Source organism: Pseudophryne corroboree (assembly GCF_028390025.1).
Source record: "Pseudophryne corroboree isolate aPseCor3 chromosome 3 unlocalized genomic scaffold, aPseCor3.hap2 SUPER_3_unloc_10, whole genome shotgun sequence".
Classification (NCBI taxonomy): Eukaryota; Metazoa; Chordata; class Amphibia; order Anura; family Myobatrachidae; genus Pseudophryne; species Pseudophryne corroboree.
In genome coordinates this window covers 809329-835918 of record NW_026967494.1, presented here as the reverse complement: position 1 = coordinate 835918, position 26590 = coordinate 809329, and the positions used below count along the sequence as shown (strand labels likewise).

At 47.6% G+C, this 26590-nt stretch overlaps 1 protein-coding gene across 1 annotated transcript in view; it reads right to left on the bottom strand.

The window, feature by feature from the left end:
- Positions 1 to 8071: 8071 nt before the first annotated feature.
- LOC134983205 (zinc finger protein 271-like) overlaps positions 8072 to 26590 on the bottom strand; it is a 60173-nt gene continuing 41654 nt past the window's right edge. The window contains exon 6 of the mRNA XM_063948946.1: positions 8072 to 16229. Within this exon, the coding sequence (XP_063805016.1) occupies positions 14407 to 16229 (1823 nt within the window). The 3' untranslated portion in view covers positions 8072 to 14406. The remainder of the gene's footprint in view (positions 16230 to 26590) is intronic.

Genomic DNA, 26590 nt, shown 5'->3' with positions numbered 1-26590 from the left:
GTAAGCGTTGTCACGACCCGGCAGGGAATTGTTGGAGAGACTCTTTCTAAGGTGCGTATAAGATGCTTTTTAGAAAGATCACTCAAGAAAAATGGTCTATAAAAATAAAATAAGAACGCTTATAGCTGCTAAAAACCAGCAGCCCTCCTCACATGGACTGGCTCCTGCCACACACCAAACAAAAAACTGATTTGCGTGAGCCAGGAGGTGGGGCTATAGGGACGGGCCCACTGCATGCTGGGAGGCCAAAAGCTTTGACCGTTTGGTGCAAATCCGCTGTCGGGTCATCATATCCCAATGTTATCCTGTGGATAACCTGTGGACCCTGCAGGAGAATAAACTGTTGCAGCAGCTGGGAGAGTTGCATGAAATGAGGAGCTGGTGCAGCTGGTTAATAAGCTGGAGGAAATCACAGGAACTATACAGCAGCTGCAGCAAATAGAGAGTCAAAACTTATCATAATGCTGATTCCATGGACCTGTGTGTGGCTGGCCGGGATGCTGATGCAAAGGAGATCAAAGCTGGTGGTGAAGGAAACCTGCAGAATTCCAGCTTAGATGTGGAAAGCTGTGGAGGTGGCTCTCTAGAAGGTAGATCTGATGGCGGGTAACAAAGTGCCAGATGTGGCAGCTTCTAGGTACACATTGTGGATCTGGTGATGGCTGTGGTCTCTCAGGGTCTGGTCTAGGATTGGCCATCAACCATTGATGACCAGGAATCTTTGATGGTCTATACCTGATGATAACTAGATTTACCATCAAAGGAAGAGAGCCAGGTAGTTACCCACCATCGATAGTAGCTGTGAAGATACTGGGTTCCAAATCACTCAGGCACAGTGGTAGATGAAAAACCAACAGTGGTTTATTGAACAGAATGTATTATAAACAGCTCAGCACACCTCTGTAATCCAATTCCACATGACAATTCCCACCACAAACTCCTGACAGAACATCACTTCTTAGTCAAGGAGCACAGAATCTCTTTCAGCTCTCTGGTTAGGTCTACTTATACCCCCAGAAGCTTCATATTACCTATGAGTGTGTGTGACTTCTTTGTCTAAGGATCTTACAGCATTGGAATACAATACATATTCTAATCAAGGTGATTACATCAGCCAGAGAGCAACCATGGCCCTCATTCCGAGTTGTTCGCTCCTAAGCTGCTTTTAGCAGCTTTGCACAAGCTAAGCTGCCGCCTACTGGGAGTGAATCTTAGCTTCTTAGATTTGCGAACGACGGATTCGCAATATTGCGATTAGCACACTTCTTAGGAGTTTCTGAGTAGCTCGAGACTTACTCTGCCATTGCGATCAGTTCAGTCAGTATCGTCCCTGTTTGACGTCACAAATACGCCCAGCGTTCGCCCAGGCACTCCCCCGTTTCTCCAGCCACTCCCGCATTTTTCCAAAATACGTCAGCGTTTTTTCACACACCCATAAAACGCTCAGTTTCCGCCCAGTAACACCCACTTCCTGTCAATCACATTCTGATCACCAGAACGAAGAAAAACCCTCGCAATGCCGTGAGTAAAATACCTAACTGCATAGCAAATTTACTTGGCGCAGTCGCACTGCGGACATTGTGCATGCGCAGTAAGCGGTAAATCGCAAAATAACGAAAATCGGCAACGAGCGAACAACTCGGAATGACCACCCATGTCTGGTCAGCTCACTGTTGGACAATAGGGAGTAAACAAAAATGGGCAATGGTACCTTATATGACTCAACCTTTGAGTGTCCACTGTGGTGGTAGTAAACAATAGAAAACTAGGTCTAACATGAATACATTATCCAGAGGGTAACAGATAACGTAACACAATTGCATATATTAACAATAATAAGGTTGATTTAAACACAATATTGGGTGAGCAGTAATGGACATGTTATGGAGAATGAGGAAACAGATGAATGTATAGGGATATGGGGATAAAAAGTACATATCTGACATGAGAAATGAGGCATAGCTATATTGTCACAGACCTCTCATTTCCTCACAGTAGCCATGGGCCAGATGTTATTTCCCATCATTTACAGACTTCTCCCGCTGCACCGAGATGCTAGGCTGTCAGCCAGTAGCCCTGCACCGCTCCGGCTCTTACAAATAGTGTGCTGTTCCTGCGGGGAATGGGATGCCCCATCCACCTCACTGACGATCATAATTCTTATCATATAGAACTAAAGAATACTTCGATATAGTGGGCAATATAAACTGCCAGACAACATTTGTGGTTTATGTAATCTCCTGCATTTGCGGTTGCCAATATGTCGGTAGAACAATACGCTCTCTAGGGTTTTAGAACATAGAAGATTCATTCTTAAAAAGTCAACTAAACACAGTGTACCTAGACATGTTTGCTCACTCCATGGAGGTGATTGTGGGGTTCTGTCCATACAGGGAGTTGAACATATAAAACAGACATTCCCAGGTGGGGATAGATATAACCTCCTCTGTAAGAGGGAAGCATACTGGATTTGTATGATAGATACTTTGTTCCCTCTAGGTCTCAACGAAAACATTGAGCTGAATAATATATGAATCAATATCTGTATGTTATTCTATTTTATCCCATAGCTTCCTTTTTTTCCCTGGCTGTTTTCTTATCCTTCTGTTAAGAAACTTAGGGGCAGATTTATTAAGCTTGGTGAAGTGATAAAGTGGAAGGTGATAAAGAACCAGCCAATCAGATCCTAGCTGTCATGTCACAGGCTGGCTTTTATTATTGGCATAACTGTTTTTATTGTGTTGAACTTTAATAAATATTAGAAATATTTTTATTTATATACCATCAGCGCTCTTTTATGTCTCTATTGAAACTTAAATCATTTATATCGTCTAAGGCATCCAGTTGCCGCATAGGAGCTGCTATCTAATAATCAATATATTTGCTGCTCATTTAATACATGTAACATTGCATTAGTGCCTGATTTAGCTAGGTGATTATGGGCCAGATGTACTAAGCCTTGAAAAGTGATAAATATCACGGTTATAAAGTACCAGCCAATCGACTCCTAACTGTCATTTTTCAAACACAGCCAGTGACATGGTAGTTAGGAGCTGATTGGCTGGTAGTTTATCACTGTGAAATTTATCACTTTTCAGGCTTAGTACATTTCCCCCTATATCTTGCATTTAGTCACCTCACTGATGTGACAGGCTCAGCTGTCAGTCATGCAGCCCCACTGCGCCCACTCTCTCCGTACTCATACATACATGCCTTTCTGGGAGTGTCTCGTCCTGGCTGTCAGTGATGCAGCCCCACTGCGCCCACTCTCTCCGTACTCATACATACATGCCTTTCTGGGAGTGTCTCGTCCTGGTCAGTGATGCAGCCCCACTGCTCCCACTCTCTCCGTACTCATACATACATGCCTTTCTGGGAGTGTCTCGTCCTGGGTGTCAGTCATGCAGCCCCACTGCGCCCACTCTCTCCGTACTCATACATACATGTCTTTCTGGGAGTGTCTCATCCTGGGTGTCAGTGATGCAGCCCCACTGCTCCCACTCTCTCCGTACTCATACATACATGCCTTTCTGGGAGTGTCTCATCCTGGTTGTCAGTGATGCAGCCCCACTGCGCCCACTCTCTCCGTACTCATACATACATGTCTTTCTGGGAGTGTCTCATCCTGGTTGTCAGTGATGCAGCCCCACTGCTCTCACTCTCTCTGTACTCATACATACATGTCTTTCTGGGAGTGTCTCGTCCTGGTTGTCAGTCATGCAGCCCCACTGCTCCCACTCTCTCCGTACTCATACATACATGTCTTTCTGGGAGTGTCTCGTCCTGGTCAGTGATGCAGCCCCACTGCGCCCACTCTCTCCGTACTCATACATACATGCCTTTCTGGGAGTGTCTCGTCCTGGGTGTCAGTCATGCAGCCTCACTGCTCCCACTCTCTCCGTACTCATACATACATGTCTTTCTGGGAGTGTCTCGTCCTGGTTGTCAGTGATGCAGCCCCACTGCTCCCAGTCTCTCAGTACTCATACATACATGCCTTTCTGGGAGTGTCTCGTCCTGGCTGTCAGTGATGCAGCCCCACTGCGCCCACTCTCTCCGTACTCATACATACATGCCTTTCTGGGAGTGTCTCGTCCTGGTCAGTGATGCAGCCCCACTGCTCCCACTCTCTCCGTACTCATACATACATGCCTTTCTGGGAGTGTCTCGTCCTGGCTGTCAGTGATGCAGCCCCACTGCTCCCACTCTCTCCGTACTCATACATACATGCCTTTCTGGGAGTGTCTCGTCCTGGCTGTCAGTGATGCAGCCCCACTGCGCCCACTCTCTCCGTACTCATACATACATGCCTTTCTGGGAGTGTCTCGTCCTGGTTGTCAGTGATGCAGCCCCACTGCTCCCAGTCTCTCCGTACTCATACATACATGCCTTTCTGGGAGTGTCTCGTCCTGGTCAGTGATGCAGCCCCACTGCACCCACTCTCTCCGTACTCATACATACATGCCTTTCTGGGAGTGTCTCGTCCTGGTTGTCAGTGATGCAGCCCCACTGCGCCCACTCTCTCCGTACTCATACATACATGTCTTTCTGGGAGTGTCTCATCCTGGTTGTCAGTGATGCAGCCCCACTGCTCCCAGTCTCTCCGTACTCATACATACATGCCTTTCTGGGAGTGTCTCGTCCTGGTCAGTGATGCAGCCCCACTGCGCCCACTCTCTCCGTACTCATACATACATGTCTTTCTGGGAGTGTCTCGTCCTGGGTGTCAGTGATGCAGCCCCACTGCGCCCACTCTCTCCGTACTCATACATACATGTCTTTCTGGGAGTGTCTCGTCCTGGTTGTCAGTGATGCAGCCCCACTGCGCCCACTCTCTCCGTACTCATACATACATGCCTTTCTGGGAGTGTCTCGTCCTGGTCAGTGATGCAGCCCCACTGCGCCCACTCTCTCCGTACTCATACATACATGCCTTTCTGGGAGTGTCTCATCCTGGTTGTCAGTCATGCAGCCCCACTGCTCCCACTCTCTCCGTACTCATACATACATGTCTTTCTGGGAGTGTCTCGTCCTGGCTGTCAGTGATGCAGCCCCACTGCTCTCACTCTCTCCGTACTCATACATACATGCCTTTCTGGGAGTGTCTCATCCTGGTTGTCAGTCATGCAGCCCCACTGCTCCCACTCTCTCCGTACTCATACATACATGTCTTTCTGGGAGTGTCTCGTCCTGGCTGTCAGTGATGCAGCCCCACTGCTCTCACTCTCTCCGTACTCATACATACATGCCTTTCTGGGAGTGTCTCATCCTGGTTGTCAGTCATGCAGCCCCACTGCGCCCACTCTCTCTGTACTCATACATACATGCCTTTCTGGGAGTGTCTCATCCTGGGTGTCAGTCATGCAGCCCCACTGCGCCCACTCTCTCCGTACTCATACATACATGTCTTTCTGGGAGTGTCTCGTCCTGGCTGTCAGTGATGCAGCCCCACTGCGCCCACTCTCTCCGTACTCATACATACATGCCTTTCTGGGAGTGTCTCATCCTGGTTGTCAGTCATGCAGCCCCACTGCGCCCACTCTCTCCATACTCATACATACATGCCTTTCTGGGAGTGTCTCGTCCTGGCTGTCAGTGATGCAGCCCCACTGCGCCCACTCTCTCCGTACTCATACATACATGTCTTTCTGGGAGTGTCTCATCCTGGTTGTCAGTGATGCAGCCCCACTGCTCCCAGTCTCTCCGTACTCATACATACATGCCTTTCTGGGAGTGTCTCGTCCTGGTCAGTGATGCAGCCCCACTGCGCCCACTCTCTCCGTACTCATACATACATGTCTTTCTGGGAGTGTCTCGTCCTGGCTGTCAGTGATGCAGCCCCACTGCGCCCACTCTCTCCGTACTCATATATACATGCCTTTCTGGGAGTGTCTCGTCCTGGTTGTCAGTGATGCAGCCCCACTGCTCCCAGTCTCTCCGTACTCATACATACATGCCTTTCTGGGAGTGTCTCGTCCTGGTCAGTGATGCAGCCCCACTGCGCCCACTCTCTCCGTACTCATACATACATGCCTTTCTGGGAGTGTCTCGTCCTGGTTGTCAGTGATGCAGCCCCACTGCGCCCACTCTCTCCGTACTCATACATACATGTCTTTCTGGGAGTGTCTCATCCTGGTTGTCAGTGATGCAGCCCCACTGCTCCCAGTCTCTCCGTACTCATACATACATGCCTTTCTGGGAGTGTCTCGTCCTGGTCAGTGATGCAGCCCCACTGCGCCCACTCTCTCCGTACTCATACATACATGTCTTTCTGGGAGTGTCTCGTCCTGGGTATCAGTGATGCAGCCCCACTGCGCCCACTCTCTCCGTACTCATACATACATACATGTCTTTCTGGGAGTGTCTCGTCCTGGTTGTCAGTGATGCAGCCCCACTGCGCCCACTCTCTCCGTACTCATACATACATGCCTTTCTGGGAGTGTCTCGTCCTGGTCAGTCATGCAGCCCCACTGCGCCCACTCTCTCCGTACTCATACATACATGCCTTTCTGGGAGTGTCTCGTCCTGGTTGTCAGTGAGACAGTATCTCTGGCACAGCTGTGTAATCATGATGTGAGTGTGTGTGCTGAGTAGTGAGTACTGCTAGCAGCAAGTCTCACAGCTTGACTGCAGTGTAGCAGTGTGGTGGGGGTGGGGAGAAGGGGGTTGCTACACCAATGAGACAAGGAGAGGAGGAGTGGTTGGATGGGACTCACACAGCAGGTGGTGAAAAGCTTAAAAAGGAGGAGTGGTTGGAAGGGGAAGGAACTGGTAGGTGTAGAAGGGATTAGTGAGGGTAAGGACTCTCAAGGGAAATTGGAGTGGGAGCCCACAGGTACCAAACTGGGTAAAGAGCAGCTTTTAGGAAGGAAATTGGTGAGCCAGACCCTGTGGTTGACCCTTCTTTGCCTCATGTGGGGTGGATCCTTGGACTCTCCAGTTCCTGGGGAGTCTGTGGATTCTTCTTGCCCACTACCTGGTGGTTCTGTGGACATCTCAGGCCATGAACCTCCCAGATGCCTGGCCTCCAGATAAACATGTAATGGTCATGGAGGTGGTCCTGGGCTCTGTACAGGAGGAGGTAGAAAAAGCAAAGGAAAGTTGTGTCCCTTCTGAAGGGGCAATGGTGGACATTGTGAATGGTGAAGGGAAGGTTTTTGTGGGTGAAGAGAGAGTTATGCCATATATACCAGAAGCATGGGTCCTCAGCCTATATGATGTGCCACCATTAATGTGGCTTCTGTCTTGTCCAACCAAGCTTGATTTATGGGCTTTGTCATTTTTTTAAGCAGGATAAAGGCTGAGTTTTTTATTTCTGCAGTAGACTAGAATAAGCCCAGACAGTCAACTTCCATTATACCACCGGAATGTGACGGTCAGTGACCACCGTGCCATCACTTACCTGTATGCTTACACGTAACAGAATGATGGAACACTTACACGGTTTCTTTACATCTTCTGGGGTCCACTCCGAGATTAGACATTATGGCGTAATTACTCAGACGGGAATATAAAACAGAATAAAAATAAAAGATTTAATGCAATAATTAGATGCAAACAAAAGCTTTTATTATGAGATCATACAGGGGAGTATCCGCACCCTATAGATGTAACACAACAAACCACCGCAGATGGAACCTGGGTGACTCTAATGCACATGATAATGTACAGGGTATATATGGATAGGATCTTGTATCAGAAAACACTCAGCACTCCTGATCAAGATGAGTGTCTGCAACAAGTTAGGCAAACTAGAAGTGAAAACACGTTCCAATGGCCACCATACTGTCGTGCAGCAATACAGATTGTGGAAACTGGTATTAGACATTCACATTTACACAAAGCACAAGATACAAAATAAACAGCAGAAAAAAGACCTAAGCATTTGGGATGTATTATTTAGGAAGTAAAATAGGATTTTGGTACCTACCGGTAAATCCTTTTCTCTTAGTCCGTAGAGGATGCTGGGGATTCCAAAAGGACCATGGGGTATAGACGGATTCGCAGGAGCTTGGGCACACTGTAAAGACTTAAACTGGGTGTGAACTGGCTCCTCCCTCTATGCCCCTCCTCCAGACCTCAGTTAGAAAACTGTGCCCAGGAGAGATGGACAATTTCGAGGAAAGAATTTATTGTTATAAACACGGTGAGTGTCATACCAGCTCACACCTCAAACACACCGTAGAACGTGGCACTCAGTAGAATACCAGTCAACGGCATGAACAAAACCCTGAGAGAATATGTAACACAACCCGTGTGTCCACAGAAACAAAAATAGGACCCTGCATGCTATGTCATGAACAACGGTAGCAACCACCAGATAGAAAAGACACACCACCAGGGTGTAACCAAAAAGCAATAACTGTAGACACAGTACACACTGGGACGGGCGCCCAGCATCCTCTACGGACCAAGAGAAAAGGATTTACCAGTAGGTACCAAAATCCTATTTTCTCATACGTCCTGGAGGATGCTGGGGATTCCAAAAGGACCATGGGGTTTATACCAAAGCTCCAAAACGGGCGGGAGAGTGCGGACGACTCTGCAGCACCGAATGAGCAAACATAAGGTCCTCAACAATCCGGGTATCAAACTTGTAAAGCATGGCAAAAACTTTTGACCCCGACCAAGAATCCGCTCGGCAAAGTTAAACCGCCGAGACTCCTCGGGCATTCGCCCAAGAAAATCCCATCTTCCCAAAAGAAGGAACCTCCACCGACTTCGGTGACGGCAAAGCAGCCGTAGAACAAACATGCCAGACCGCATCACAGATTCAGCATGTAACAAACTGCATAACACAGTCTCCCAAAGTAAGCTGGGAACATACCACATAAACAGGGTCTCTGTTACTCCAAACTAAGCCAAATAGATGACTTGCATACTCAAAACCCTGGCTAGAGCAAGGGGGTTTGAACTAGCTAATGCCTAAGTAACCCCCGGCATCAACAAAAGCCTGATTTCTGCGAAACCCCTCTTGGTAGAACTATCAACCGAGTACTCAATTCCTCTCTATCCACCTGAAAGATCAAACAAGGCTCTTGTGGGACAAGACCACCACTTCCGACACCCGCCTTGCGGACGTCGAAGTAACAAACCTGACCACTTTCCAAACGAGAATTTCCGCAAAGAAACTTAATATAGTCTTGCCTTCACATCGGCTTGTAACGTATGGATAAGCAGGACCTAGCTGAAAGTCCTCCATAGGAGCCTTCCTGGATACACACCGAGACACATAATTACTCCAACAACGGTTGTAACGCTGTGCCGTGAGTTCTTTCCAAGCCGGAAGAATTGAAGAAACGACTTCACTGGGAACACCCATTGAGCTTAGGATACGACCTTCAACCGCCCCACCATTAGACGCAGCCGCGGTAAGTCCTGATACACGCCCTGATCCTGTTGTAACATTACCTCACGTAAAGGAAGAGGGCAGTAATTTTCTATGAGTAAACCATGAAAACTGGATAGCCAACCCTCTCTGGTTAGACCGGAGTTCAGAGGATCATCGATCATCTTACGCTTACCACTGCCAGAAATGTGAAAGCGAAGAGGCCACCTCGACCGACTAAAAACACCCACGGTGTCACAGGGATGTCCGTTGCTATATCCCGAGTGTCTCTTAACCTGGAACCCTCTCCTCGAGGTCTCACGTTGAGGCAAAACGCCAACATGTCCAATTGCGACACTCCACAAAGACTTGGCACGTCTGGGAAAGCTTCTCAATAATGACAGTATTTTTCCCGGCTGAATATCATGTCGCAAAGGAAATCTATGTCTCCGTCGTTTACCTCCGGAATGAAGACTGCTAACATAGCGTTTACCAGACTTCCCCCTCAACTGCAAACAGCGCATCTTCTGCCATTTTCATTTTTTTTTTTGTCCCGCCCTAGCGGCTTACTTACGCCATTTCTGACAAGGCTTCTGGCAGAATTAACACGGCAGAGCATGAAGAACACGTTCGTCTAAAATAGCTCTTAATTCCAAAACTTACAGCAGACAAGTTTCCCAACCTGACCTCATCCTCTGGAAATACGTCCCTTGCAAAGGACTGCTCCCCAGCTTCGGAGATTTATATGCACGGACACCAAGATCTAAACCTGGATCCCTAACCTTTATTCCTCTAGAAGGAAAAAATCGAGCAGACACCACAGGAGCGATGTCCTGGCCGTTTTGATTATATTCCGGTGGATGCGCAGGTGTGACCCGGACCACATTTCCAACTGGTCCCATGAAAATCACTCTGGTATTAGACCTGCTCTCCGAAAAAAAAACTCTCATGCAGCATCTTCTTAATGGAACCTATTGATGAGGTGTCACCTCAAAGTCGATCCAACTCTGGAACCTCAGAACTCTTTCCACAGGAAAACACCAAACCATAACCGGTCAGTATCCACTCTGAAAACCACTTCTGACATCTGCGTCGTTGGGAACAACAGGCCCATTTCTGCGCCGAAGAACCGTCAGAGATAAACAAGGATATGCACCTTTTTACAGGGACAACCAGACAATGTCCTGAACGTGACGCACCTCTGTAAGGCGTTGCGTGTTACCTCCCCTTCCATAGGGGAGAGGCAAAATCTATTAGAAAAAACAGTAAGGGGAAACAACCGTAACTCAGAATGTTCCCCTTTGGCTTCTATAAATAACTCACATGTCGTAGTCTATTCCTAGACTAACTGAAAATTAGTGGACAAGTGGTCACCGAAGTGGGGACCAGCCAGATAGACTCAGCGACAAGTGGTGTATGTAGTGGAAACAGAAACTACGTCCACTTCTGCGAACCTAACAAGGCTGCAGAACACTTACCTTTTCACCTTCCACTGTCTACACAGAAAAGGAAAAAGAAAAAGAACGGTCTCGAACCGGTTATAGACTGCATCCCACAAAAGAATGCGTCATCCACCGTTGTGAAGGAGGTTAACTCTCGAATTCAGCCTTATCAGCGGATACCGCCGAGATTAACTGAAGAGAGGCCACACCAAACAGCTGTATACCTCCCACCAGCATCTCCCGGAGACTTCCTCCGCATTTTTCCGGTCACACCACCTACTGTCACGTGGCAGCCTGCTGTAATGTTATAAGGAAAAATAAACATAGGCAAGCCCTACCCACTCTGAGTAGGATAATTCTATCGGATGCTTACCCGACTACCACACTCCCTCAAGTGCATACATTGCAAATAAGGTCAAAGTATAGAAATAAAATTTCACTTAGCTGCCTGTGTATGATCCTTTGCGACCGGGCTCTGCGTCGACCAGGAGTTGACTGTCATAGATTTCTCTCCGCGTTGTGAAGAGATTAATATTCGGACTCCTTGAGAGCATCGAAACCAACTCGTCCCGGCCAATCTAGAGCTTAATCAACAGAGCGACCAGCCCATGAGAAGAATACCATTATTTCAGCGTTCATGTATATACATCATGTAATACACAATATAACACATATATCGTAATCATGCATATATAAAGTCATATCTACACATAAATACATATAGACATAACCTATACGCAAGTGGATTGTCCAGACCCGTCAGGTCCCTAGTGACAGTAATGTGTATGACCATGTACTGACATGCCCCCGATGTGGATCTACCAGGAACTTTACAGCCGACAGAAACTGAGGAAATGTCGACAGCCCGGAATAGTAAGCGGCAGAATAATCACAATCTTGGAAACCCCAAGGGGTCTGAGGGAAGCATACCTCTACAATTGTAATAACACTCCCCCTACTTATATATAAACAAAATATATAAATACCAATACAGGCACCAGGCAATAACAACTTGTTAATTCTTTTAGCCAGGCATTACCGTTGATGCCGACAGGGCATCGACCGACCGCCGTGTCTCCCCTAGTGTGTTTACTTGTTTTTTTAAGCACACAAAAGTAACCTGTCAATACTTAGTTGTTTGAATCAAGTACCGGCAAGCGTCGGCGAAACCGACAGTTATCCCCACAGGCGCCTTTGACAAAGCCCTCACACCTGTCGACACACGTCGACTAACCAATAGTGGGTAAATAAAACAGGGAAACAGTGTATTTATGTATTACAACAAGGATTCTGCGTCCATTTATCAATCCTAATGCTGTATGACACCCATACAGCATTAAAACACTCTGTGTCCCCCTTCCTTCTTAGTATACAGCAAGTCCCGGTGGGGAACTTTGGAAAATGGCGCTGACCCCTCTGTGAGGTCTAAGCTCCGCCCCTTCCCGGCGCACTTAAGCCCGCTCGACAAAAAATAATAATAATAATAATAATATATATATATATATATATATATATATATATATATAACCCTATATTGAACCGGGGACCCTATACACAGGGAGATTACACCTCTGGGAGGGCAACACAGTCCAAACATTGCGTTCCCCACTGTTGGTTCTTGGCGGGGACAGCAGGGAAAAATGGCGCTGACTCAGTGTGTGAGGCTAAGCTCCGCCCCTCTCGGCACGCTATAGCCCCCCTGGATCTGAAAACCAAATAGGCCGAGTACTAAATATAGGGTATATATATATATATACTCAGCACCATGCTGCTCAGGGCGCCCCCCTGCGCGCCGTGCACCCCAGACAACGTTTGGGAAGCGGGAGTTCCGGCGCATCGCGCACCTGCCGCTCTCAGGTGGGTCCCCGTATGCGGCGCCCGGGAGCTCTAACTATCTATGCTGCCCCGGGCGCCACCACATCCCGGCGCCCTGTACCCCATGGCGGCCGACGGGGTCTGTATATGGAGCCCCCGGCAGCGAGAGTAAGAACTGTTAAAACTGACTCGCTGCCCAGGGCGCTCCCCCCGGCGCGCCCTGCACCCGTATAAGCGGTGGCGGGGAAATAATTAAAGTATACTGGCGGGGGGATGAAACACGGCACCTAAATGCTTTTTTTTTTGCCAGTTGTTCACATTAAGCAGACCAGTAACATGCGCCCAGGGCGCTCCCCCCCCCCCCCCTCACCAGCGCCCTGCACCCTGTGAGTGCCGTTGGTGTGTGGGAGCATGAAGAGCAGCACTACCACTGTACCTCCGTTACTGAAGTCTTCTGCCGTCTGAAGTCTTCTTTTCTTCCAATACTCACCCGACTTCTTTCTTCTGGCTTCTGTGAGGGGATTGACGCCGTGGCTCCGGGAACAAGAAGCTAGGCGCATCAAGTGATCGAACCCTCTGGAGCTAATGGTGTCCAGTAGCCGAGAAGCAGAGCCTTGAAACTCACAGAAGTAGGTCCTGCTTCTCTCCCCTCAGTCCCACGCTGCAGGAGCCTGTAGCCAGCAGGTCTCCCTGAAAATAAAAAACCTAACATAAAGTCTTTCAGAGAAACTCAGTAGAGCTCCCCTAGTGTGTGACCCATCACTCCTGGGCACAAAGGCTAACTGAGGTCTGGAGGAGGGGCATAGAGGGAGGAGCCAGTTCACACCCAGTTTAAGTCTTTACAGTGTGCCCAAGCTCCTGCGGATGCGTCTATACCCCATGGTCCTTTTGGAATCCCCAGCATCCTCTAGGACGTATGAGAAATAGAGGTACATTAATGAAAAGCGTGAGTAACAGTCACCAGTCTGCTTGTGAAGGTCTCTAGAGTGCAGGCCTCTTGGACTGTGCAAGGCAGTGAGTTCCATGGTCAGGGCTACAAAGCTAAACATTCAACCCATAAATGAATGACAGGAGATTCTTGGTACTGTCGGTAACAGTCCTTCATCTGTAGAAGCCAGCAAGCAGGGCAGTAAGGAGGCAGAAGCTGCTTCTAGTACCTTGGACCATGTAATGTTGAGCTGGGAAAGTCAGTTAGCCAATTATGAAATAGATTTGTCATCTTACAGGCAGCCAGTGAAGGGACTAGAGAATGGGTGTTATGAGGCAGGAACGGGCTGGTTAGGTAACAGCTTTGCTGCTGCATTCTGTACTAGCTGCAAGCTCTGTAATTCTTTTGCTGGGAGACCCAGGTAGATGGCATTGCAGTAGTCTATGAACTTCTGAGGGAATCAAGTGCTTGATTCTGGCTATGGTCCACAGATGGAAGAATGAGGATTTGTATGTGGCAGATACCTGATGTCTGTGTCAGCCACATACCAGGACAACACAAAGATTCAGCACATGTTCAGTATTTTAAATTCTGTACACCAAAGCATAAATCCAGATGGTTGGTAAAGTCTTGTCCTTTGTTGGTGAGCTTCTATTATGTTTCACAAAGACTGAGTCACAGCCAACTGGCATCATCCACCCATGGCGCTCAGCTAGACAACCATTTAGGATTGGTATTAGGTTCTCAGTACATGGAGCAAAAAGCAGGTCATCTGCATAGCAGTGGTAGACCAGGCCAAGACGTCTGATTATATCACCCAGTGGTAGCATTTATATTGCATAAAGCATAGGAGATAAGGTTGACCCTTGAGGAACATTGCATGACAGTGATAATTATACTCCAGAAGATGTAAATGGTTCCGTATTTGGGTAATGTCTAATATGTTCAACAAGAGCGGATTTATTTCTCTCACAGCATGAAAATGGCTTTTCACCTGTGTGACTCCTCTGATGTGTAACAAGATTTGATTTACATGCAAAACATTTCCCACACACAGAACAGGAATACGGCTTCTCACCTGTATGACTTCTCTGATGTAGAACAAGATGTGATTTCCGTGCAAAACATTTCCCACACTCAGAACAGAAGTATGGCTTCTCACCTGTGTGACTTCTCTGATGTCTAACAAGAGCTGATTTATGTGTAAAACATTTCCCACACTCATAACATGGAAATGGCCTCTCACCTGTGTGACTTCTCTGATGTGCAACAAGCTCTGATTTCCGTGCAAAACATTTCCTACACTCAGAACAGGAAAATGGCTTCTCACCTGTGTGACTACTCTGATGTGTAACAAGAACTGATTTCTGTGTAAAACATTTCCCACACTCAGAACAGGAATACGGCTTCTCACCTGTGTGACTTCTCTGATGTTTAACAAGATCTGATTTCCCTGCAAAACATTTCCCACACTCAGAACATGGAAATGGCTTCTCACCTGTGTGAGTATGCTGATGAATAACAAAATGTGATTTGAATGCAAAACATTTCCCACACTCAGAACAGGAAAACGGCTTCTCACCTGTGTGACTTCTCTGATGTGTAACAAGATCTGATTTCCGTGCAAAACATTTCCTACACTCAGAACAGGAAAATGGCTTCTCACCTGTGTGACTACTCTGATGTGTAACAAGAACTGATTTCTGTGTAAAACATTTCCCACACTCAGAACAGGAATACGGCTTCTCACCTGTGTGACTTCTCTGATGTTTAACAAGATCTGATTTCCCTGCAAAACATTTCCCACACTCAGAACATGGAAATGGCTTCTCACCTGTGTGAGTATGCTGATGAATAACAAAATGTGATTTGAATGCAAAACATTTCCCACACTCAGAACAGGAAAACGGCTTCTCACCTGTGTGACTTCTCTGATGTGTAACAAGATCTGATTTCCGTGCAAAACATTTCCTACACTCAGAACAGGAAAACGGCTTCTCACCTGTGTGACTTCTCTGATGTGTAACAAGATCTGATTTCCGTGCAAAACATTTCCTACACTCAGAACAGGAATACAGCTTCTCATCTGTGTGAGTATGCTGATGAATATCAAAATGTGATTTGAATGCAAAACATTTCCCACACTCAGAACAGGAATACGGCTTCTCACCTGTGTGACTTCTCTGATGTCTAACAAGAACTGATTTCCGTGCAAAACATTTCCTACACTCAGAACAGGAAAACGGCTTCTCACCTGTGTGACTACTCTGATGTGTAACAAGAGCTGATTTCTGTGTAAAACATTTCCCACACTCAGAACAGGAAAACGGCCTCTCACCTGTGTGACTTCTCTGATGTGTAACAAGAACTGATTTAAATGTAAAACATTTCCCACACTCAGAACATGGAAATGACCTCTCACCTGCCTTAGCTGGATGATGGGTAATAAGCTTTGTGTTCTGTGTAAAACATTTGGCATCTACAGAACAGGGAAACACTGTATCTACTCTCAGAGCTGTAACAGATGCACCAATATCAGAGTGATCAGGAGAACATTTCCCAGGATCAGGGGGACCAGCTGATAGAGCTGGATGTATAATTGGGGTAATGGGGTTATCTCCTGGAGAATCCTGTCTACTGTCATTATCTTTTATGTCACAATCCGGGGATAACATTAGATGTCCTTCTGAGATGTTCCTGCTTGTGTGTCCATCTGCTGGAAATAAAATACATTATGGAAATATAAAATGAGTAGACAAGACCCAGGGTGTTACAGGATAAAATATATAATTCTATAACTGACATGTTTTACCTGTAATCATTGCTTTTATGTGTATTAAAAAAAAAAGAAGATAGGATGCTTAGACTGGAGCTTGATCAACACTGAACGCTCATGTGGGATTCCTAGAGGTGACATGGACGCTCATGTGGGATTACTAGAGGTGACATGGACGCTCATGTGGGATTACTAGAGGCGGCATGGACGCTCATGTGGGATTACTGGAGGTGACATGGACGCTCATGTGGGATTACTAGAGGTGACACTGATGCTCATGTGGGATTACTAGAGGTGACAAGGACGCTCGTGTGGGATTACTGGAGGAGACATGGCCGCTCATGTGGGATTAGTAGAGGTGACATGGACGCTCGTGTGGGATTACTGGAGGAGACATGGACGCTCGTGTGGGATTACTAGAGGTGACATGGACGCTCGTGTGGGATTACTGGAGGAGACATGGACGCTCATGTGGGATTACTGGAAGAGACATGGACGCTCATGTGGGATTACTAGAGGTGACATGGACGCTCATGTGGGATTACTAGAGGTGACATGGACGCTCGTGTGGGATTACTGGAGGAGACATGGACTCTCGTGTGGGATTACTGGAGGAGACATGGACGCTCGTGTGGGATTACTAGAGGAGACATGGAAGCTCGTGTGGGATTACTAGAGGTGACATGGTTGTAATAATAAAACACCAAAGAAGAGAAAATGCTGTCCTGCTTGCGCACTAATAAATAATAGGATTTTAATACCTACCAGTAAATCCTTTTCTCTGAGTCCGTAGAGGATGCTGGGGTCATCAATAGAACCATGGGGTATAGACAGGATCCGTAGGAGAAATGGGCACTTTAAGACTTTAATAAGGGCGTGAACTGGCTCCTCCCTCTATGCCCCTCCTCCAGACCTCAGTTATAGGAACTGTGCCGAGGGAGACGGACATTAGGTTGGTTTATATGAAAAGAAGAAACCACCTTCGGCAGAAACTGTTGACGAGTTCTCAACTCTGCTCTATCTTCATGGAAGATCAAATAAGGGCTCTTGTGAGACTAGGCCGCCAATTCGGACACCCGCCGTGCAGATGCCAAGGCCAATAAAATGACCACTTTCCAAGTGAGGAATTTGAAATCCACCTTTTGAAAAAGGTTCAAACCAGTGAGATTGAAGGAACTGTAACATCACGTTAAGGTCCCAAGGTGCCACAGAAGGCACAAAAGGAGGTTGGATGTGTAACACCCCTTTTGCAAACGTTTGCACCTCAGGAAGTGAGGCCAATTGTTTCTGAAAGAAAACTGACAATGCAGAAATCTGTACTTAAATGGATCCTAATTTAAGGCCCGCATCCACTCCAGCTTGTAAAAAGTGGAGAAAACGTCCAAGTTAAAAAATATCCGCAGGAGCCTTCTTGGACTCGCACCAGGAAATATATTTCCTCCAAATGTGGTGATAGTGTTTTGCCGTAACATCCTTTCTAGCCTGAATAAGAGTGGGAATGACTTCACTGGGAATTCCCTTCTGGGCTAGAATCTGGCGTTCAACCGCCATGCCGTCAAACGTAGCCGCAGTAAATCTTGTAGGTAGGCATCCTTTATGTCTAAGGAGACCATAAAGTCCCCTTCCTCCAGACTGGAGATCACTGCTCTAAGAGACTCCATCTTGAATTTGAATTTCTGCAGAAAGAAATTTAGGTCTTTAAGGTTGAGGATCGGTCTGACCGAGCCGTCCGGCTTCGGAACCACGAATAAGCTGGAATAAAAGCCTTGTCCCTGTTGCGCAGGGGAACCGTGATAATGACCTGGTTCTGACACAATTTTTGTATTGTGTCGCACACTACCTCTCTGCCGGTCAGAGAAGCTGGCAAGGCTGATTTTAAAAATCGGCGAGGGGGAACGTCTTAAAATTCTAGTTTGTACCCTTCTGACACAATTTTTAAAATCCAAGGTTCCAGGCCCGAGCAAACCCAGACCTGGCTGAAGAGCTTGAGACGTGCCCCAACCGGCGAGGACTCCCGCAGGGAAACCCCAGCGTCATGCGGTGGACTTGGCAGAAGCCGGGGAGGACTTCTGTTCTTGGGAGGCAGAGAAGCCTGGGTTTCTTTTACCTCTTTGCCTGCCTCTAGCAGCAAGGAAGGCAGAGCATCTTCCTCTTCGGTATCTATTGGGCCGAAAGGACTGCATTTGATGATGCGTTTTCTTATGTTTTGGGGGAACATAAGGTAAAAATGACGATTTTCCAGCAGTAGCTGTAGAGACTGAGTCTGTAACCGGTAGGTATTAAAAATAAGATTTTACTCACCGGTAAATCTATTTCTCGTAGTCCGTAGTGGATGCTGGGACTCCGTAAGGACCATGGGGATTAGCGGCTCCGCAGGAGACTGGGCACAAACTAAAGAAAGCTTTAGGACTAACTGGTGTGCACTGGCTCCTCCCACTATGACCCTCCTCCAGACCCCAGTTAGGATACTGTGCCCGGAAGAGCTGACACAATTTAGGAAGGATTTTGAATCCCGGGTAAGACTCATACTAGCCACACCAATCACACCATACAACTCGTGATACTATACCCAGTTAACAGTATGAAAACAACGAAGCCTCTCAACAGATGGCTTCTCAACAATAACCCGTTAGTTTAACAATAACTATAAACAAGTATTGCAGACAATCCGCACTTGGGATGGGCGCCCAGTATCCACTACGGACTACGAGAAAATAGGATTTTGGTACTTACCAGGTAAATCCTTTTCTTTGAATCCATAGGGGGCACTGGAGTACTCTTGGGATATGGACGGCTTCCACCGGAAGAAGGCACTGAATAAATTAATTTTGAGACTACTCCTCCCCTCCATATCCTGCAGCACTTCAGTGTTTTTTACTGAGCCGAACAGGATCGATAGAGAGATTGACAAAAGGAGAATTACATATAGTCTCACAGACAACAATAAAGTTGACACAACGTAACAGACAACTAAACAGTTGACACCATAACTGATTAACCCTTGTTAAATTTAAACCAGTCGTGAAAGTGTGTTACCATAAGAACCACTGAACTCCTAAAACAGGTAAACTGCTCTGGGTGGGCGTCCAGTGCCCCCTATGGATTCAAAGAAAAGGATTTACCTGGTAAGTACCAAAATCCTATTTTCTTTTTCATCCACTAGGGGTCACTGGAGTACTCTTGGGATGTACCAAAGTCTCCTCCGTGGCGGGAGAGCTGTTTGGCACTTGTAACACTAAACGGCCAAAGCTAGATGCTGATGCCGCGAACGTATCAAACTTGTAAAAGCGCACAAACGTGTGCACTGACGACCAAGTAGCCGCACGGCAAAGCTGTGTCGTAGAAGCCCCACGACTCGCTGCCCATGACGTCCCCACAGAACGTGTGGAATGAGCTGTTACTGAAGTAGGTGGTTGTAACCTACCATGAAGGTAAGCCTGACGTATAGTCAGTTTGATCCATCTGGATAAGGTCTGCTTAGAGGCTGGCCAACCCCTCTTAGCTGCGTCATAGAGAACAAACAACGTATCTGTCTTACGCACAGTAGACGTTCGGGAAACATAGATGCGCAATGCGCGAACCACATCCAACGTTCCAGAATCTCCTGTTAACACAGGAACTACTATTGGTTGATTGATGTGAAAAGACGACACTACCTTTGGTAGAAAAACGGGATTCGTCCGAAGTTCCGCTCTGTCATCATGAAAAATTAAATACGGTGACTTGCATGACAAGGCACCCAAATCTGAAACACGCTTAGCCGAAGCTAAGGCTAAAAGAAAAATCGTTTTCCAAGTGAGAAATTTAATATCCACTTGTTGTAAGGGTTCAAAGTAATCGGACTGTAAGAAATCTAAAACCAGATTCAAGTCCCATGGTGCTGTAGGTGGAATGAAAGGAGGCTGTATCCTCTTTACACCCTGTAGAAACGTATGTATTGACTGCAACGAGGCCAATTTCCTTTGAAAATAAATTGACAACGCAGATACCTGCACCTTTAGTGTGGAAAGACGTAGTCCTCCATCTAACCCCATTTGTAAAAATAACAAAAGACGGGATAATTTAAAAGACGATGTCGGAAATTTCCGAGCTTCACACCAACCTATATAAGTACGCCAAATTCTATAATAATGAGCTGCCGTAACCGGCTTCCTAGCTCGTACCATGGTTGGTATAACAGACTCAGGAATGCCCTCTTTCCTTAAGATGGCCTTTTCAACAGCCACCCCGTCAAACGCAGCCGCGCTAAATCGGGGTAAAGGAACGGACCCTGTTGTAATAGGTCCGGACGTAGTGGGAGTGGCCACGGATCGTCTGCGAGTAACCCGAGGAGATCCGAGAACCAAGCCCTCCGAGGCCAATGAGGCGCTATTAGAATGACTGTGACGAACCCTCTTTTGATCCGTTTTAGCACCAGCGGGAGCAGCGGAAACGGTGGAAACAGATACACAAGGCTGTATGGCCACGTGGCTGTGAGAGCATCCACCGCCACTGCCCTTGGATCTCTTGTTCTGGACACATATCTTGACACCTGATGATTGTGGCGGGATGCCATTAGATCCACCTGAGGGTAACCCCACTTCTGGATCAACATCTGAAATACTTCTGGATTTAATGCCCACTCTCCTGGATGAAAATCCCGACGACTGAGAAAATCTGCCTCCCAGTTGTCCACTCCAGGAATGAACACTGCCGATAATATCACCTGGTGATATTCGGCCCATCTGAGGATCCGAGCTACTTCCCGCATAGCCATGCGGCTTCTCGTTCCTCCTTGTTTGTTTATGTATGCGACTGCCGTCGCATTGTCTGACTGCACCTGAACAGTCTGAAACCGAAACATGTACACCGCTTGTCTTAGAGCATTGTAAATCGCCCTGAGTTCCAGAACATTTATGGATAGCGATCTTTCGTGATCCGCCCAGAGGCCCTGGAGCCGATACTCTGAACTACAGCTCCCCAACCTCTGAGACTTGCGTCTGTTGTCAGAATTATCCAATTCGCGACGCCGAATCGTCTCCCTGCAGATAGATTGTGTATTTTTAACCACCAGAGAAGAGACACCCTGACTTGTGGTGACAACCTCACCCTGTGGTGCAGCTGCAGATGTGATCCCGACCACTGTGCTAACACCTCCAGTTGAAACGGACGTGAGTGAAATCTTCCGAACTGAAGTGCTTCGAAAGCCGCCACCATTGTGCCTAAAAGGCGAATGCACAAATGTACTGAGACTGTGCGTGGCTTGAGCACTAATTGCACCAGATGACGAATGCCCTGTACTTTCTGTTGTGGCAGGTAAACCCTTTGTTTTACTGTATCGAGAATCATCCCTAGGAATTGAAGTCGTTGACACGGAATTAGATGAGATTTCTTTAAACTGACTATCCAACCGTGCTGAACTAGTACATTGTACGTTAGCAAGGCATGTTGGAGAAGCAATTGTTGAGACGGAGCTTTTATGAGTAGATCGTCTAAATACGGAACAATTATTACCCCTAGGGACCTGAGATGAGCTGTCATCACGGACATTACCTTGGTGAATACCCGAGGCGCTGATGAGAGGCCAAACGGTAGAGCCTGAAATTGGTAATGGTCTCGCCTTATCGCAAACCTTAAAAACCTCTGGTGAGGTGGCCAAATCGGAATGTGCAAATACGCATCCTTGAGATCTAGTGCAATCATGAATTCCTGTGGCTCTAACCCTGCAATTACTGACCTGAGAGATTCCATCTTGAATCTGTGGTAAGTGACGTAATGATTGAGACCTTTTAGGTTCAATATTGGCCTGACTGAGCCATCTGGTTTTGGTACCAGAAACAGACTGGAATAATAGCCCAGCCCCTGTTCCTGCACAGGGACCGGAATTATCACTGCAGCATTCAGCAGAGACTGAATGGCAACCTGCAGAACTGCTTTCTTGTCGTCCGACACAGGCAGTCCTGTCGTGAAAAATCTTCCTGTCGGAAGATAATCGAACTCTATTTTGTAACCCTCTAATACTAAATTGCGGATCCACCCATCTGTGGACGTTTGCAGCCACGCCCCCTGAAAGCTCTGAAGGCGTGCTCCCACAATTGGAGATCCGAGATGGGCTGGGAGCCCGTCATGCCACTGGTTTGTTAGTGGTCTTGGTGTCTTGACGACGTGCATTGGATTGTCGGGCACTACGTCCCCGACCTCTTCTGCCCGGCGCGACTGCTCCTCCCTGCCCACGAAAGGGCTGAGTTCTAAAGGATTTGAACGCCGGACCAGAATATTTCCGTTTAGGTATAGTTGTAGGCGATGGAAGAAAAACAGACTTCCCTCCAGTAGCCTCAGAAATCCATTTGTCCAATTCAGGACCAAAAAGTTTCTCGCCATCATAAGGCAATGCCTCTATACCTTTTTTAACCTCCGTCTCTGCCTGCCACGAACGCAGCCAAAGTGCTCGTCGTACTATGACTAGCGATGAGGAAAGGCGAGAAGTAAGCTGACAGACGTCAGTAGAAGCTGTACATAGATATTCAGCAGCTTCCCAGATTTGATCCGCGAGAAGTATAAGATGATCATCTTGCAGAGCCGATTTGAGTTCTTTTATCCATACCATTAAAGCTTTAGTAACCCAAATGCCAACCAACCCAGGTCTTAACAGCACTCCAGTTGCTGTATACATGGACCTTAGCATAGCCTCTATTTTACGATCTGCAGGGTCTTTAAGCGTAGTAGCAGTTGGTACTGGTATGGTTAACTTCCTCGTAAGTTTAGATACGGATGAATCCACCAATGGTGGGTTCTCCCATGTAGCTGTCATGGCCTCTGGAAACGGGTAACTCGATTTAAATCTACGAGGAATAGAAAACCGTTTGTCCGGATTTTTCCGTGACTCCAGTAACATTTTATTAAGAGATTCCGAGATAGGGAAACACATCGGAGATCTCTGTCGTTTAGTAAAGACTACTTCATCATTCGTCAGTGGCTCCTCAGTTTCTGTAAACTCCAGCGACTGACGAACTGCTCTGATGAGATTGTCAATACCTGGGCTGTCAAAGTCGTCACCTTCTGACTGTTGTTCTATTTCGCCCTCCTCATACTCCTGTTCAGTGAGATCTAGTATCCCAGGGACAGGAAAATTAGTAGGAAAAGGAAACTTATCTTTTCCACTCAAGGTGTACTTAGGACCAGTTTGAGACTCCCCAGGTAACTCAAATGGTCTCATTTTAAACTCAGATCTTGCCGCCTCTCTTTCTTCACGAGAGGCGGCCAGCTCTGATTGTAAACCAACTAATACATCTGCAAGTAAAGCCCATGGAGGGTCCTGAGATGCTGGCTTTACTTCTGGAATGGAAATCGTATTTATGGCTGTATTAACAACACATGCTGTACATGTGGTGGATCCATCAGGCAACACACTCTTACAGACATGACATGACAAATGTTTCTTAGATTTTGCTGGTGTCTTACTCATTATGACAGACAATACAAACTCCACACAGACAGACTGCACGACTCAGTAATAACACCAAAGTTCCTGGTATATATCTAGGCAAGTGCAGTGCCTGCCAATACGAAAACTGACCCCAAAATTCCCCTAGTACCACTCTTAGCCGAGATGTAAAATAGGAAACCTGGAACAGATAGGAGAACATTAACATACTAAGCACCAAGTGTTTTCTTAAAGCTTGACACTGCCATACTGTTAAAGTCTCCCCTCCCCCACTCCCACGACCTCCGTGTACAGCACCGGGTCTGGGCCTGTGGAAGTTTTGCAAAGGGCCGTGTGAGCGGCCTGTCCTGTAGGCCCCGGACAACGGAACTCCTCGGCTGCTGCGGGCGGATGGCGGAAGCAGAGAGCGTGCTGCATAGAGCCGTGGAGCGGCCTATGCACACGTGCTCCCGCCCGCCACACACAGCATGGCGGCGTGTCTGTGTAGCCAAGCAGCGCTGCTGCTGCGCAGGGAGCAGCGGTCTCCTAGGATGCTGGGAGCCGGAGAGTGAGAGCGCGCCGCATGGACCGTGAAGCGGCCCCTGTACACGCGCTCCGGGCAGCGGTGAGTACCCAACAATCCCCAACAGTGGAGCGGCAGCAAACGCTGACCGCCCCAACCCAACATACCTGGACCGTGACAGAAGTCTATGACGGGGCTTTCATCCAAGCTCCGTCCAGCTTTCCTGCAGGCAGCCTGCAAGTGGAGTGAGGGAGCTCTTTACAGAGAGGTCCGACACTCACGGCTACTCAGCCGCATCCACTGTCCCTGACCCACGCCTGTTAGAAGGGGGGAAAGGACGTGGAAATTGAAGAAAAAAAAAAAAAAACTTAGAAAAAATTCCAATACTTTGTGGACGAGCTCCACTATGCCTTCTAACTGTGTCGAGCACAGAAAAAACACTGAAGTGCTGCAGGATATGGAGGGGAGGAGTAGTCTCAAAATTAATTTATTCAGTGCCTTCTTCCGGTGGAAGCCGTCCATATCCCAAGAGTACTCCAGTGACCCCTAGTGGATGAAAAATAAATAGATTTACCGGTGAGTAAAATCTTATTTTCTCTGACGTCCTAAGTGGATGCTGGGACTCCGTAAGGACCATGGGGATTATACCAAAGCTCCCAAACGGGCGGGAGAGTGCGGATGACTCTGCAGCACCGAATGAGCGAACTCTAGGTCCTCCTCAGCCAGGGTGTCAAACTTGTAGAATCTTGCAAACGTATTTGACCCCAACCAAGTAGCTGCTCGGCAAAGTTGCAAAGCCGAGACCCCTCGGGCAGCCGCCCAAGAAGAGCCCACCTTCCTCGTGGAATGGGCTTTCACAGATTTAGGATGCGGCAGTCCAGCCGCAGAATGCGCAAGCTGAATTGTGTTACATATCCAGCGAGCAATAGTCTGCTTCGAAGCAGGAGCACCCAGCTTGTTGGGTGCATACAGGATAAATAGCGAGTCAGTTTTCCTGACTCCAGCCGTCCTGGAAACATATATTTTCAAGACCCTGACTACGTCCAGTAACTTGGAGTCCTCCAAGTCCCTAGTAGCCGCAGGCACCACAATAGGTTGGTTCATGTGAAACGCAGATACCACCTTAGGGAGAAACTGGGGACGAGTCCTCAATTCTTCCCTATCCATATGGAAAATCAGATAAGGGCTTTTACACGACAAAGCCGCCAATTCTGACACACGCCTGGCCGAGGCAAGGCCAACAGCATGACCACTTTCCACGTGACTCGAACCAATGTGACTTCAGAAAACTCAACACCACGTTGAGATCCCAAGGTGCCACAGGGGGCACAAAAGGGGGCTGAATATGCAGCACTCCCTTAACAAAAGTCTGAACTTCAGGCAGTGAAGCCAGTTCTTTCTGGAAGAAAATCGACAGAGCCGAAATTTGGACCTTAATGGAACCCAATTTTAGGCCCATAGTCACCCCTGACTAAGAAGTGCAGCAATCGACCCAGGTGAAATTCCTCCGTTGGGGCCTTCCTGGCCTCACACCAAGCCACATATTTTCGCCATATGCGGTGATAATGTTTTACTGTAACATCCTTCCTAGCTTTAATCAGCGTAGGAATGACTTCCTCCGGAATGCCTTCCTCCGGAATGCCCTTTTTCCTTTAGGATCCGGTGTTCAAACGCCATGCCGTCAAACGCAGCCGCGGTAAGTCTTGGAACAGACAGGGCCCCTGCTGCAGCAGGTCCTGTCTGAGCGGCAGAGGCCAAGGGTCCTCTGATATCATCTCTTGCAGTTCTGGGTACCAAGCTCTTCTTGGCCAATCCGGAACCACGAGTATAGTTCTTACTCCTCTCCTTCGTATTATTCTCAGTACCTTGGGTATGAGGGGGAGAGGAAGGAACACATAAACCGACTGGTACACCCACGGTGTCACTAGAGCGTCCACAGCTATCGCCTGAGGGTCCCTTGACCTGGCGCAATATCTTTTTAGCTTTTTGTTGAGGCGGGACGCCATCATGTCCACCTGTGGCCGTTTTCAACGGTTCACAATCAGCTGGAAGACTTCTGGATGAAGCCCCCACTCTCCCGGGTGGAGGTCGTGCCTGCTGAGGAAGTCTGCTTCCCAGTTGTCCACTCCTGGAATGAACACTGCTGACAGTGCTATCACGTGATTCTCCGCCCATCGAAGAATCCTTGTGGCTTCTGCCATTGCCACCCTGCTTCTTGTGCCGCCCTGGCGGTTTACATGGGCGACCGCTGTGATGTTGTCTGACTGAATCAGAACCGGTTGATTTTGAAGCAGGGGTTCTGCTTGACTCAGGGTGTTGGAAACGGCACTTAGTTCCAGAATATTTATGTGTAGGGAAGTTTCCTGACTCAACCAT